The sequence below is a fragment of the Cavia porcellus genome, unplaced genomic scaffold (genome assembly GCF_034190915.1).
Source record: "Cavia porcellus strain 051 isolate PalLab524CR breed Dunkin Hartley unplaced genomic scaffold, mCavPor4.1 scaffold_29, whole genome shotgun sequence".
NCBI classification, from domain to species: Eukaryota; Metazoa; Chordata; class Mammalia; order Rodentia; family Caviidae; genus Cavia; species Cavia porcellus.
This window is the reverse complement of record NW_026947512.1, coordinates 8,145,359-8,159,130: the sequence shown is the minus strand read 5'-3', so window position 1 is coordinate 8,159,130 and position 13,772 is coordinate 8,145,359. Positions and strand designations below refer to the sequence as shown.

Here is a 13,772-nt window from a genome sequence, read left to right as displayed (position 1 = left end):
ATTATTTTGTGCCTATTATTTCTTAAATCTGAACTGATGAATTCTTCCTTAGGTGTACATAAACGTCAAGGTCTAGGAGATACTTTACAAATAAACCAAAAATAAAATACAAGTTATATCACTAGAGAGAGAGAAAAAAGCCAACATATTGTACAAGGATCAAAGGAGATAAAAGAAGCACGTCTGCTTAATACTATTGGGCTTCTGAGCATTTCATGTTGGGTAGGCCCGTCCATCCATCCACACCACACTTCTTAAGCACGCTATTCTAAGCCGATGATAGCTTCAGCTCCGACCCGAGCAGAGCGCGGATCCTGTACAGATTCCACAATCCCAGCCAGACCCGCTGCCAACTCTTTTCTGCGAAGGACGGCCTTTTCCCTAGGGTGTCTGTATAAAAGGAAGCCGTCTCTTCATCCAATAAGAAGTAAGTGTTCCAGAAATAAATAAATAAATAGGAAACGGGTGAGAAGAAAAGGAAGTTTTAAATTTCCCGCACGCTCTTTCCTCCCCGCCTCCCCAAGCCCTCTCTAAAGTGAGCCGCAGCTCTGGAGACCCAAACCACACTGCTCGGCTGTCCGCAAGACAGTTTTAGTAAAGCGGGCGGGGCCTAGTCTAACGAATAACTCGGTGCTCTATTTTTCTGCCTGCGGCAGCCGTTCCTCCTCCACTTGGTTACTGAATTGCACACGCGGCCAGGCTCTCGGCCCTCGATTGCTCCGGTCTATCTCCCTGGGATGCCGCCTGCCGCCGCCACCGCCACCGCCGCGGCTGCCGGGCTTGTGGGATCCTCTGCCGTTCGGGAGCCGGAGTCGCGGCCGGAGCCCTGGCCTGAGAGTTAGAGGGGGGCGGGCCGGTTCTTTCCAGAGCGGGCTGCTGAGGACGGGCGGGCTAAAGCCAGGGGCCACCGCCCCCTCAGGCTGAGGGAGCCGGCATTCGGAGTCCCTGAGGCGGCGGCGGGAGCCGGTCAGAGGGGGCGGCCCCTGGCGGCGACGCCCCCAAGCCCAGCCCTGCGGGGCCCCACGCCCTCTCTATTGCAAGCCGGGTCTGACTGCGGGCGACGCCGGCGAGCGCTCAGGAGGGCGGATCCGAGGGGGCGGGAGGGCGAGCGTGCCCTCCCGGGAGGGACCGCACCTGAGCCCGGACCCAGCCCTGGTCAGGGTCCCTCCCTCCGGCCGCAGGTGGGCTGCAGCGCCCGGCTCTCGGCGGTGGGCGGCGGGGACGGAGGTGTGCGGCATCCGCGTCCCCGCTGCTGCACCCTCCTCCCGTTCCCGCAGACCGGGCGACAGCCCGGCAGCCTCGTCCCTCTCTGGCACCATGGAGCTCTCTCCTTCGTCCGGCGGAGCCGCGGAGGCGCTGTCCTGGCCGGAGATGTTCCCGGGGTTGGAGTCCGACTCGCCGCTGCCCCCGGAGGATCTGGAAGCTGTTGTCCCAGTCAGTGGAGCCGTGGCCGGTGGCATGTTGGATCGGATCCTTCTTGAGTCTGTGTGCCAGCAACAGAGCTGGGTCCGAGTGTACGGTAAGGACCACAGGCCGTCTTACGGGCTGGTGCTTTTCGTCTGTGCTTGAATTGACACACATTCAGTAGTTGCGTTTCCCACTCTTGAGTCTCCGTTCATCCTGGGTCAGCTTCCCACATTCCTTTTTGTTTTGGGAATGCCTTTCTGACAAGTTTGTCCAGATTAGCACCTGGGTGGAAATGTGAGCCAGTGTAGTCTTTGGACCTAACACTTCAGGCACCCACAGTGAGTTTATGAAGTTGTTCTATCCAGACATTATTTCCAGGTGATTACTCTAGGGAAGCTGCCAACCGATCTTCAAGAATGTATAATGGAACAAGCTATGAAAATCAAGTGAATGGAGTTTTATTTCTTTCTCTTATTGAGTGAAGCAAGATTGGAAATGAAGATGTATGAAAAAGCCCAGCAGCGGATAAGCTAATTAGTGAGAAAAACAAAAAGCAAAATACACAGAACCCAAATTTTTCATTTGGTGGAAACAGATTGATCTATAACTGCTTTTTGAGTTTCACTCACCAAAAGTAACCACTTATTCCAATATATGTGGATTGTTTTAGATTACGTGTTGTTTCTGGGTTTTTTTGTAAACTGACTGGGTTGCCACTCTGCAGGTTAAAAGTGATGAGTACACTAAAACTTTCCCTCCCTGCATTCTAGTAACCGCCTTTTTAATTAAAACTGAATGACGAGATTCTATTAGGGTGAGACTTGTGGCAGCATTAAAACCATACTGGTTTTGAAAACTCAAAGCCCAAGGATTTGTAGACCGATATTCAGGGTTTAACTGTGGTTTTCCAAAATATTGAGATGGCAAGATGTTTATCATTTAGCTCACATAACCACAAAAGACATTAGTAATGTGGCTGAATGTAAGATGGCAAATTTGAAGCACCTACACTGTGTACAGCAGTCACATGCATGTACCTCAGTGGTGGTCAAGAACTTATTGTTTTGGTTTCATCCTTCTCAACAGGATTTATGTTTGCCATCCAAGAGTGACCATGGCCTAAAAATTGTTTTTCTGAATAGTTCAATTGGTTTCATACCCATCACTGTCCCATCACTATCAGAAAGATCTCTGAACTGGGAGTCCAGACTTCGGAGTTTTTGCCCCAGTTCTGCCACTAAGTAGCTAAGTGTTTTGAGACGAATTAGACACTTTTTTGGATCCTAATGTTTTGTAAAATGAGTGGATTGGATTAAATGATCACTAAATGGTCCTTTCAATCATAAAAATCCAGCAAATCTTCTTAAAACCATTTCTTATGAATTTATATATGGACCGTTTCATGTTTTGCTGAGTGTTTGTGTTTTTCAGCATTATTTTGTTGAGCTGGAAAAATTAAAGAAGTAGGAAATGATGCAAGGTTATCTAGTTCATCTTCAGTAGATAAGATTAAAAACTTGGGAGTCTGATTTTCCATATGCCTACTAATCCTATTTAGTTGATTGAATATAATAAAGGTTGATGAAAATCTGAAATGACTTTGTGTTAGCATATACCTTGTTTACATTTTCCTATTTAATTTTTTATTCTTATAGTCTATTTTTAAGAATAAATAATAATTCAGTATTTCAGTGTCTAAAATTTTGGGCTTTCCAGAGCTCATGTTAACTGTTATAACTCATGTAACACATATAAATATGTTACTGTTTTTGTAGTCTGTTGCATGGTATGATTTGTTATATGTATAACATATCTACACACACACACACACACACACACACACATATTTAATGTGTTTTGAGGAATCCAGAACACACACACACACACACACACACACACACACACACACACATTTAATGTGTTTTGAGGAATCCAGAAATTGAGAACCTTATCTGTAGCATTCATGTAGGGGTTGAGAGCTTGCATTTTCATTCTGGTTTTGTTGCAACTTGGTTGTTTAATTTTGGGTGAGTACAGTAGTTTTAATTTCCTGGTTCTAAGTTTCTACATAAAATGTGGAAAATGGAGTAATTACTATCCATATAGACATATTCATACTCAAACATATTTGGTACATTTCTTTGCCAAGATACAGAATTTCCACCGCATCATCACTTTTTGTCTTCTGTATCAATTACCCAGAACTTGTTTTTATTTACTGTTTATTACTGTAATTTCCTTCCTTTAAGGAAGCTTATACTGGAGGCTACTTTGTCTTTAAATTTGGTATAAATATTTCAAAACAATCTGAATGACTCTTGGGTATATTCTTAGCTAATTTTTAATGCGTATGATTTTTTGAAAGACTTTGAAGTAAAAATATTAGAAAGTGGAAAATTGATTTGAGAATACTAGTTTGTCTGTGTCTTTTTTCCTTTTTTTTTTTTTTTTTGAGTATTTTGTGTATTCATGACCCTGAATCATGAATTGTGTTGCAAAAAAATTGTGTTGAATCATCTATATTCTTTTTTTTTTTTTTTCCTTTTTTGAATTATCTGTATTCTTCCACACAATTTAAGGTCTTGGATGTGTGTACTCTAACATGTTTTAAAGGAATTCAGAAATTAGGAAGCTAGAGAATGCAACTGAGGATTTAGATACCTGGGTTTTCATTCTGGTTTTGCCACAGATTGTGTGACTAGGCAAGCAGTTTTAATTTTATCTAACTGGCTCTAGTTTTCTGTGTGAAATGGGGAATCTGGAGTAATTGATGTGAACCCTTTGAGCTTTAAAATTGACTGATTTTGTAGCCTGAACCATTATTTACCCACAACTTGGCCTAAAATTCCATCCTGAGTTTTGAAGTCAGTCATTAATTAGTTCCTTATTTTAACGCATTTAAATTAAGATTTAATCAGAGGATATGGGGGAACCACTTATCAGAAGGTCAGTGAACTGAGTTTTGAAAGAAGGAATGTCAGTTAAGATGTAATATTTGCTTGGAATATTGTGACAAGATGAAGGTGGGAATGTTGCTTAGGTCTAGTTCATACAACTAGATTTTATCTCAAATAGTTCTCTAGGTTTTAAAAAGGGTGTAATAAGTCACTGTTATTAATTAAGGGCTGCTGGCTCCAGCTCACATCCTCTGCAATATGCATCTCTTTGGAATCATTATGCAAACAAACAACAAAAGTATCCCCTCTTCTGGGAATCTGTTAACAAAAACTTTTAGCAACAGTATTTTCTTAATTTACCTCATAAAACTTAAAGATGGCACTGTTTTTACTTTGGTGTAAACAGGTTTGACTCTTTGATAATATATCTTTATCTAGCTACAGCTCTCTATCTGTCTCTAGCTCTATCCCTATCATTGGTCTCTATCTCTTTATCAGTATCTCCAGGGGTTTGTGTATTGCCATGAGGTGGAAAACTTCTTTAAATGTGTTCACAGCTTTATAATAGGTGAATCTATATTTAAAACACAAATATATATCTTTGAGACATAGCTAAGAGAAATTTATGCTATTTATTTATGAGCATTTATTTGTGCTAGCCTGACTTTCATTTTGTTTTAGTTGTAAAATATGTCAGGTTTTACTCTAATATTATAATAAGTTGTTCCCATTAAACTAAAAAAATTTTCGTGTAAGAGAATCTGTCTTGCTTATCATTATATTCCTATCTATCTTTTTCACTGTTCCTTGTGTAACAGATTGATACCTTGCTCATAGTTAAGTCCTTGTCTGTTGAATGTGGATCAGTCTGCTCTTTGACCATCTAAACTCAACCTGACTGATATTAGGAGTGGTGGAGTAGTTTAAACAAAGGCATGCCACAAACAGCTAAATATGGATGCAAAATCCAAGACCATCAAATGCAGAACATTTTTCAGATATTTATAGCCTCAAAGCAAAGTCAATTGGCTAAAAAAAAGCCTAGCAAAAGGAAACGGGAGTGGCAAAGCCAGTCTTACTGTCTGTGCTTTCTGGTAAACAATGAGAACATTAAAATTAACTACTTTACCATGAATGGATGATGAGTGTAGGACACTCTTAGGGAGAAATTTAAGATACTTGTTTCCAGGATTCCCTGCATTGCAGCTCTATACCCATTAGTATAATAGGTCTGCAAATGTGTGTGCGGATAAGCTTTTGGAGAGTTGGAAGTATAGTCAACAAATGATCAAAAAGAAAGCTGGTACTACTTAATAGTGTCATTAGGTCTTATTTATAATAGTCTGTTAATAAAATGAATGCAATAATCATCATTAAACTAGTATCTCATGTGTTTATTGATGACAAAGAGACCTGATGAAAATTTCTGAAGGGTTGATGGTATTTCCGCAGACACAAGAAAAAGGAAATTAATCACACGCCATCAAGTATCACCTGTGTCCAGAAATAGAACAATTGGAATTTGTTAACAATTTCTCATGAACTGGATATAAGCTGATGAGATGGGACTCTTAGTTGGTTGTAGTATATGATATTGCTTATGCTTCAGGAATTAAGACAAAAGATGAGGTGTATTTTATTGCATTTCTAGAGAATATATTTTTGTATTTATTTAAAATATTTCAATCAGTAATGAAGCCAGAAAGTATTTTGGTCCAGTAATGAATTAGAAGTGACTAAGTCACTGGCCTTATACAGAATGTTCTTAATATAATTAACTTAAAATATTCTTAGCAAATCACTGTTTCTTCTATCTTTTAAGTATGTATTCTGTTTTGTAATAATATGTAAGTTGGTAAAATTGTTCAACCAAGACCAAAAGTTTTGTGTGTTTTAGCTAATTGATTGCTAGAACAAAACCTGAAAATACATATCAAATATACCACAAACATATTTGTGAGTGTTTTAATTTCCTTAATATTGTTAATTGAACTTTTGCAAATGAGAAATAATATTTTAGAACTTACCAAAATCTGAAGCTTGAGCTCACTGCTTAGGATGTGCTATATGTAGACTTTCATTGTTGACGCATTAGTTGCCCCTATCTCCAAATACATTTTAGATTCATTGAAATCAGAGAGAACTTCTAAGAATGTCTAGGCGAATATTGTTTCCTTCCTTTGAGACAAAATTTGTAGGTCTCATATTGTGTGGCATATTAGTGTTTATAGATGGGAAAAGTTTTCTTTTAATGCTATCATATTCCACTCTCTATGAAATTGATTTGATTGCTGTTTGATTTTCAAAGAATGAAAATATTTTTCATTGACTCAAATTGTAAATCTATAATCTCTTTACCAAAACCATTTGGACTAGAATGCATCTCTGGCTTCACTAAGAGTGCTAAAAATGTCTTGATTTTATTAAGTGAGTATGGTATATATAGAGTCACATAAACCCCCGGTGTCTGGGACAACAACCAGTAATTAGTCACATTAATATTTCTGCAGTTAAGTGGCCTAAAGACAACAAATAGCTTTATGCAGTGCATATTAGATATTTCTGCCATAAAAGTTTAAAAAAAAGCTTTGGTCTGATTTAGAAATTATGGATTTGGAATTAAGGATCTGAATAGATTTTTCTGACATAACCTAAAAAGCTGTGGAATACCTCTGTATGAGAATTGTCTATTTATAAGGATTACTTGATTATCTTTAGATAATAAAATTGAATGAATGCATGGATTTTAAAAAGCGTTCGCTTGTGCCCTATTGATCTATTGCCTATGTTGAGGGAACACATTTCTGTGATTTGCTAAGGAGAAGAAAATGATATGATAAAGTAGACTAAGATTGCTAAGGAAATAGGGGCAAAACAGTGGTTTCTGTTGCTTTGTTTCATTAGAAAGAAAAATGAGATAAATTGAAGCAGAGAGTTTATGCGATTGTTTTTTGCAGTCGCCCTCTTCAGTAGCATGAAGTGCTTTGATGTCTTTCAAGTAGGTGAACCACAAAAAAATTCAACTAATGACTGAGTTAATCCAGAAAAAATTTAGGTGTTGCTTTCTTGTCCTTCCCTTATTGGAAAGACATTTAAATAACTAGAGAGGTGTTTGGTCTTGTTAACCAGGAGGAGGAGTTTGAAGTGTCCTGAAGAATGAAATTGCTTCACTGTGTCTTGGCAGAGGGTTAATTACTCTCTGATGTATGTGAAAACACCTTTTTTCCCCCCAAAAGCTATCAAGTGATTCTCAAGGCCAGTAGGTAGAGAACTCTACAAATTTAATATAGCTTATTTTCTAGTCACAAGGCAGGTGACTTACCAAGTATTAATTATGTTAATTAATTGTGTTCTTTTCTTTGTTGCTAAGGGTCCAATTTAGGGCCTGAATGGATTTTTATTCCTTCATAAATTGTCTTCAGTCTTGCTCAAGTTCTGCTTACACTGTGTCACTTCCTGTGCACTTTCTAAATACATCGTTTCCCTCTAACTCTTGAGTTTGGAAATATGTGCAGATATTGACAGGGAGAATGAAAATTTAGAGAATATATTTTACATAAGGCAAGAAAATGCAAATATCAGAATAATGTGAAAAATTAAAAGGAAACTTTAAAGTCAGTAGTCTTGAATACTTTTCAGAATAATACTTTAGATTTCTTCATTAAAGAAACTGACTCAGGAAAGTTTTCTTATTCCCAAAATTGGAGACAAAGTCCACATTTTGTCAGGATTGGAACTCTTAACCTCAGATTCCTTAGCCTCCTGATTTAGCTTCTAGAGCTTACTGCTTTCCCTTTGGGAGATGGCCTTTCAAAGCTGAAGGTCAGAAAAACTAGACAGTGAGAAATACCAGATTGTTAGTTTCACAGTCTTGAAGGGAAATACTGGAAGTGCCATTACCTAGGTAACAGAAAACAAAAATGAACAAAACATCCACAAAGTAGGAGGATAAGAATAATCTCATAGTGATCTGTAAGAGTAGACTGTAAGACAGATGAGATATTTTTCATTTCTGTTTTCCTAAGTTCTTTAACCATAATTTCTTTATGCATCAGTTGGAAGTGATGTTTTAAGGAAATATGGTTCATGGATGATGCTTAGAATTCTGGCTAATACCTAAGAACATTTTACCTTCCCCTTTAATTTCTAACCTTTTTGATTTATATCATGAAATATTAATATATTTTTTAATATAATCTGTTTTAAGGTAAATAATTTGAAACAGGAAAATCCAAGGAAATGTAAAATTGCTTATAATTCTGCCTCTGAGATTTCTTTTCTGCATATATTATAATATTTGATATGCTGCTTATATTTTATATCCTGTTTTTTTCTTTCAACAATGTATTTTATCATGCTGTTGAAACACATTAAAATTTTTTCAAATATGTATATTTTGGTTTTGTTTATTTTGTAGTTTTTTTTGAGGCTAGGTCTTGCTCGGTGGTGCAGGCTAGCCTTGAACTTGCTGTGTAGGCTAGGCTGGTCTTGAACTATGATCTTCCTGTCTCAGCCTCTCAAGTCCTGGGATTGCAGGTATGTGCCACTATAATTTAAATTTTTCTTTTTCTTTTTTTTTTGTCTTTTTGAGACAGGGTCTCGCTGTGTAGTTCAGGCTGGCCTTGAGCTCATTTTGTAGCCCAGGCTGGTCTTGAACTTGCAACAATCTTCCTACCTCAGCCTCCCAAGTGCTGGGATTACAGGAGTGTACCACCACACTGTCATAATTTAATTTTTAAAATAGGAAATACATTCTGTTGTCAAAAATTTAAGTGAGTAAAAATATACTCCAGGAGTTTCCCAGCTCTCCCTCTATACCTTCCCCTTGCTTTCTGGTAGGTAGTCATTGTCTGTTCCACGTAATTAATGAATACTTAAAATTTTTATATATCCTTCCATACCTATTCAATCCACAAAGAAACAAATGAATGGATAGATGTATAAAAACTTGCCATAAGTAATATCCAAGAAATTAAGTTTAAAAAAATGCAGGGTTATATTTTTGCAAGGTTAAAGAAATGACTAGAACCAGTTGGCTAAGGGTTCTTGAATTTTGGGACCCGTTTTTAATTGCTTTATATCTAGATTTATATTATAGATTTTTACTGTTTATTTATATTTCTTTGTTTTATCCATATGATAACCCATTATAAGCATTGATCTGTATCTTGAGTTATTTACCGTCACCCCCCACTTATTAATATGTTTGAATATATATTCCTGTTGGTTTGTGAAGAGGTTCCTCATTCTTTTTATGGCTGCGTAATGTCTGGATGAATCATAACTCATTTAATCAGTACTGTTTTGCTGTTACCAGTGATGCTGTAGTGAATAATCTTAAATATAAGCCATTTTGCTTGTGTGCAAGACTATCTTTAAAAAAATTCATAAAATTAGAATTGCTAGGTGAGGTATCTAATTTTGAAAGATATTGCCAAATTGCTTTCTTTAGGGGTTGTACCTGTTTGTATTTTGTCAGCAATATATGTGTATATCCATCTTCCTATACAGGGAGTTGTCCAAAAAAAGCAGTATACACAGCAATATATCCATCTTCCTACACAGAGAGTTGTCCAAAAAAAAAAAAAAAAAAGTCTGAAAGGTGAAAAAATCCCAGTTTCATTTCTATTTTTCAGGTCTCTTACATTGTGATTGAACATCTTTTCATATATAAAAACCATTACTTATGTTCTTTTCTGTGAACTGTACATATTCTCTGCTCATTTTTATTGGATTGTTGGGTCTTTTTCTGTATGAGGAACCCAGTATGTTAAACAAAGAGCCCTTTATCTACAATGAGGTACTGGTATTTCCATTTGTCTTTGATTTTTCCTATAATGTTTTCTTCTCTCCCATGAAGCAGTTATTCTTATGTAGTTGAATGTATTTTATTTGAATGGTTTTTTCTTTTATCAAAGTTTTTTGTTTTATATTATATTTAAAATGGTCTTTCCTACTTCAAGTTTATAAAATAATTTTCTTATGATTTACCTAGTATTTTTTGGTTTCTTTTTTTATATTTAAATCTTTGATCCCTTTGGAATGCATCCTGGTATAAGATGCATGAATCTAGTTTCGTTTTTTAAAAGATAGTGTTTCGCTTGTGCTAACTCCATTTATTGAATAATTCCTTTTTCTCCACTGGTTTAAGATTATTTCTTCTATCCTGTACTACATTGTCATTTATCTTTTAGTTTATTGCAAGATTTTCTGTTCTGTTCTTTTATCTGTTTACATTCATGTGCCAGTAACACATCTATTACTGGCATTTTATAATATGAAAATAAAAATTTTTAATGACTAATTTAATAAAACTTTTAAAACTGTTCTACATTAATAGTTTAGCGATTGGTTTTGTGCACAAATCTTTGAACCAAGCTTGTTTTCTTCCACTGCATTTATAGAAGAATATGAAATGTTATCTAAAGCTTAAGACTTAGTGGCAAATTGGTGCAACTATTCTAGAAAGCAATTCCTGCAACTAGTATATGAGAATTATCTCATTACTTAAGTGCCAATGCTGTATTGCTACTGTTAACATACTTGAAGCTTATCTTTCATGTAGTTCCTTAATATTATTTAGCACATATGAAGTCTCTGATTCGTAATGCTGTAAAACTGTCCTTCAAACACTGAGTTATTTTTCCAGTACTTTTTAAAAAAAATTAATAATGTATTTCCAAGTGAATGAAGGAAGGACGGGAATGTGTAGAGGTAAATCAAATGATGTGCCCAAGGTCAGTTCCATTAAGTATGGCCTTATTTTTATTATGTTAGAATCTTGAACTGAAATAACCTGACACAGATACAAAAATGTTGTAGGTAGTCCAAGACACTTATAGAAATAAACTTAGAAATAAAAGGAGCAAACTTGGGAAAAGTTTTTTTAAATTTTTAATGATGATTTAGAACAGTTTGAGAGTGAAGTGAAAAAAAAGTTACATATCTAGTTAATATTCTGAAAATTTGTAGGAAATTTTGTTTGAGTTAAATTTGGGCTGAACATAATATGTAAATGTCTTGCTCCATAAGTATCAAATAATAATATGAGAGGGATATGATATAGTGGGAAAATATATAACAATATTCTCGTGAGATTTTGAAGTGTATGAATCACTGAACATTTTCTTGTTGAATTCTTTTTCCCCACTGCAGTACTGGGGATTGAACCAAAGCCTTGTACTGAGTTACAAACCTTACCTCGTGGAAAATTTGCTTTGCAGCAGGGTCTTGCTAATTCTGAATTGCCCAGGCAAAACTTAAGCTTGCATTCTTCTTGCCTCTGCCCAGAATGCTGGGTTTATAGGCTGGGTCTTGATGAAGTGAGATTATCATTGAATTCTAATCCGATTTTTAGGATCTTTATTATCTGTACATTGCTCAATTTTTTTTTCATGCAATTGGTGGGGGGACTGTGGATTGAACTCACAACCTCGTGCTTACCAGGCAGGCACTTGAGCCACTGAGTTAAACCTCTGCCCCCAAGATCTTTATTATCTGACTTCGTTTACTCTTTACATTTTTGTTAAAATGTGTCACACAAAGTGGAAACAAAGTTTAGTAAATAAGAGGAAAAAAGGAAACAGGAATGGAAAAAAAAAGTGAGACTAATATATATCATGCACAGGTACAAATTCCCTATGATGAATTGATCATTATATATGTATCTAAATTGTACCAGTAAATTTAATTAAAAAATAAAATCATGTTTTATGCTTTTTAAAGTTGTTTACAATTTAGCTGTGTGAATATAGGTATATACCTCAGAGTAGAATAGTTCCATGTTTAATTTTTTGAGAAATTGCCAAACACTTTCACAGCTGATAAATTATTTTATATTATTGCCAGCAGTATACAAGTTCCGGTTTCTCCAAATCTTGTTAATACTTGTTATGCTTTTTTAAAAATTATATCCATACTGGTAGGTGTGAAGTGGAACTCACTGTGGTTTTTGATTTACACTTCCCTAATGATTAGTGATACTGAATATCTTTTCATATCATTTTGCATGAATTCTTAGTATATATATTGATATTTTTTCAAGTTGTGGTAGTTAATAACTTTGTACACTAATCTTTAACTATAGTCAGTCATAAGCAAGGCAATATTGATGATGACAGAAACTTGTGAATGAGCCAGACATAGTTCTGAGTGCTTATGCCTATTAACTTATTTAATCTTCATACCTACTGTATGAGGTAAACAGTACCGTTACCCTCATTTTATAGGTGAGCAGTCAGGTTTGTAAAGATGTAAGGGAACATGCCTGACATACAGCAGATAAGTATCTAACGTGGCATTTGAATCTGGGGATCCTTCTCTAGTCTGTGCTCTCAATCACTATATAATTTTGTTCTTCACGTGAAAAATTCAGTAAATAATAATAATAATAAAATGTGTTAATTTGGACTTTGATTCTGTAGCCTACCTGTGAGTTTTATATAGGACTATAACTACAGAATTTGACATTATGCTGGATATGCTTTGAATGTCATGATTTTATAGAACATTTTCATAGAATTTTCTAAGTTTTATTAGCTGTAGACAACATGAGAAAGCTGTATGTGGGTGAGTAGTGTGAATATTTCTGTACTTAAAAAAGGTTAAACAAAGTCTGTTAGTTCTCTAAAATTTGTGTATTTTTAGCAGTAATAGAAAATACAAGAATATTTTTTCTATAAATGCATGCCTTTCTAGACCCATTACAGGGAGACTACTGATTCTTAAAATCACAAAATCTTATGGACTATGAGTTATCTGGTGCATGGCCTTATTTACTCCAGGATTTATGTTTTAAGTGGATCTCAATTTTACTATCAGTAATTCTTGGAAGGGGAACTGACTTTCATAGGATCTGATCTTTCCAAATGTTGATCAGAATGTGGTCATACAAGTTATATTTTAAGACATTTGCAGAATATACATGTTCTCAACTAAAAGCTCAGGGGCACTGTGGCCTATTGGTAGGACTGGTTCTTTTGAACATGGCAGTACTGTACTGTGTAAATGCTTCATAATTGATACCCAAGATGATAGCATGATTTGTACACAGTAAACTATGTGCATCAATTTTGAACTATTAACTCCATGTCTTGGTTACTTTTGTCTCATTGCTGAGGCAAGATACTTGATGCCCAAAGTGAAGGAGGAAAGGTTTATTTAGCTTACAGTTTTTGGACTTTCAGTCCATATTCTGCTGGTTCCAAGGCAGTGTGGCATGGCTAACTCTCAACTTTCATGGTTGCTGCAAGTGACAAGACCAACAAGGGCAAAAGGGAAAGCATGCCTCTGTCCCTCCCTTGTATTGTATGCCTGCTCCCTGCCCCTAGGCAAGTGCAGCACTCATACCCCAATTCCAGCAATAGACGACGAAAAACCAGTCACAAGCACTAGACTCAGCTGCCTCCATGATGACAATGAGACTTCTGGTGAGGGACACCCAGACATAAAATATAACACTCCATTTCT

At 36.3% G+C, this 13,772-nt stretch overlaps 1 protein-coding gene across 3 annotated transcripts in view; it reads left to right on the top strand.

Moving 5' to 3' along the window:
- Positions 1–699: 699 nt before the first annotated feature.
- Rasal2 (RAS protein activator like 2) overlaps positions 700–13,772 on the top strand; it is a 305,910-nt gene continuing 292,837 nt past the window's right edge. The window contains exon 1 of one of the 3 annotated variants that reach the window (XM_013157957.3): positions 700–1,519. In XM_013157957.3, the coding sequence (XP_013013411.1) occupies positions 1,318–1,519 (202 nt within the window). In that variant the 5' untranslated portion in view covers positions 700–1,317. The remainder of the gene's footprint in view (positions 1,520–13,772) is intronic. The other 2 variants (XM_005005847.4, XM_003474637.5) reach the window with 2 other exon arrangements.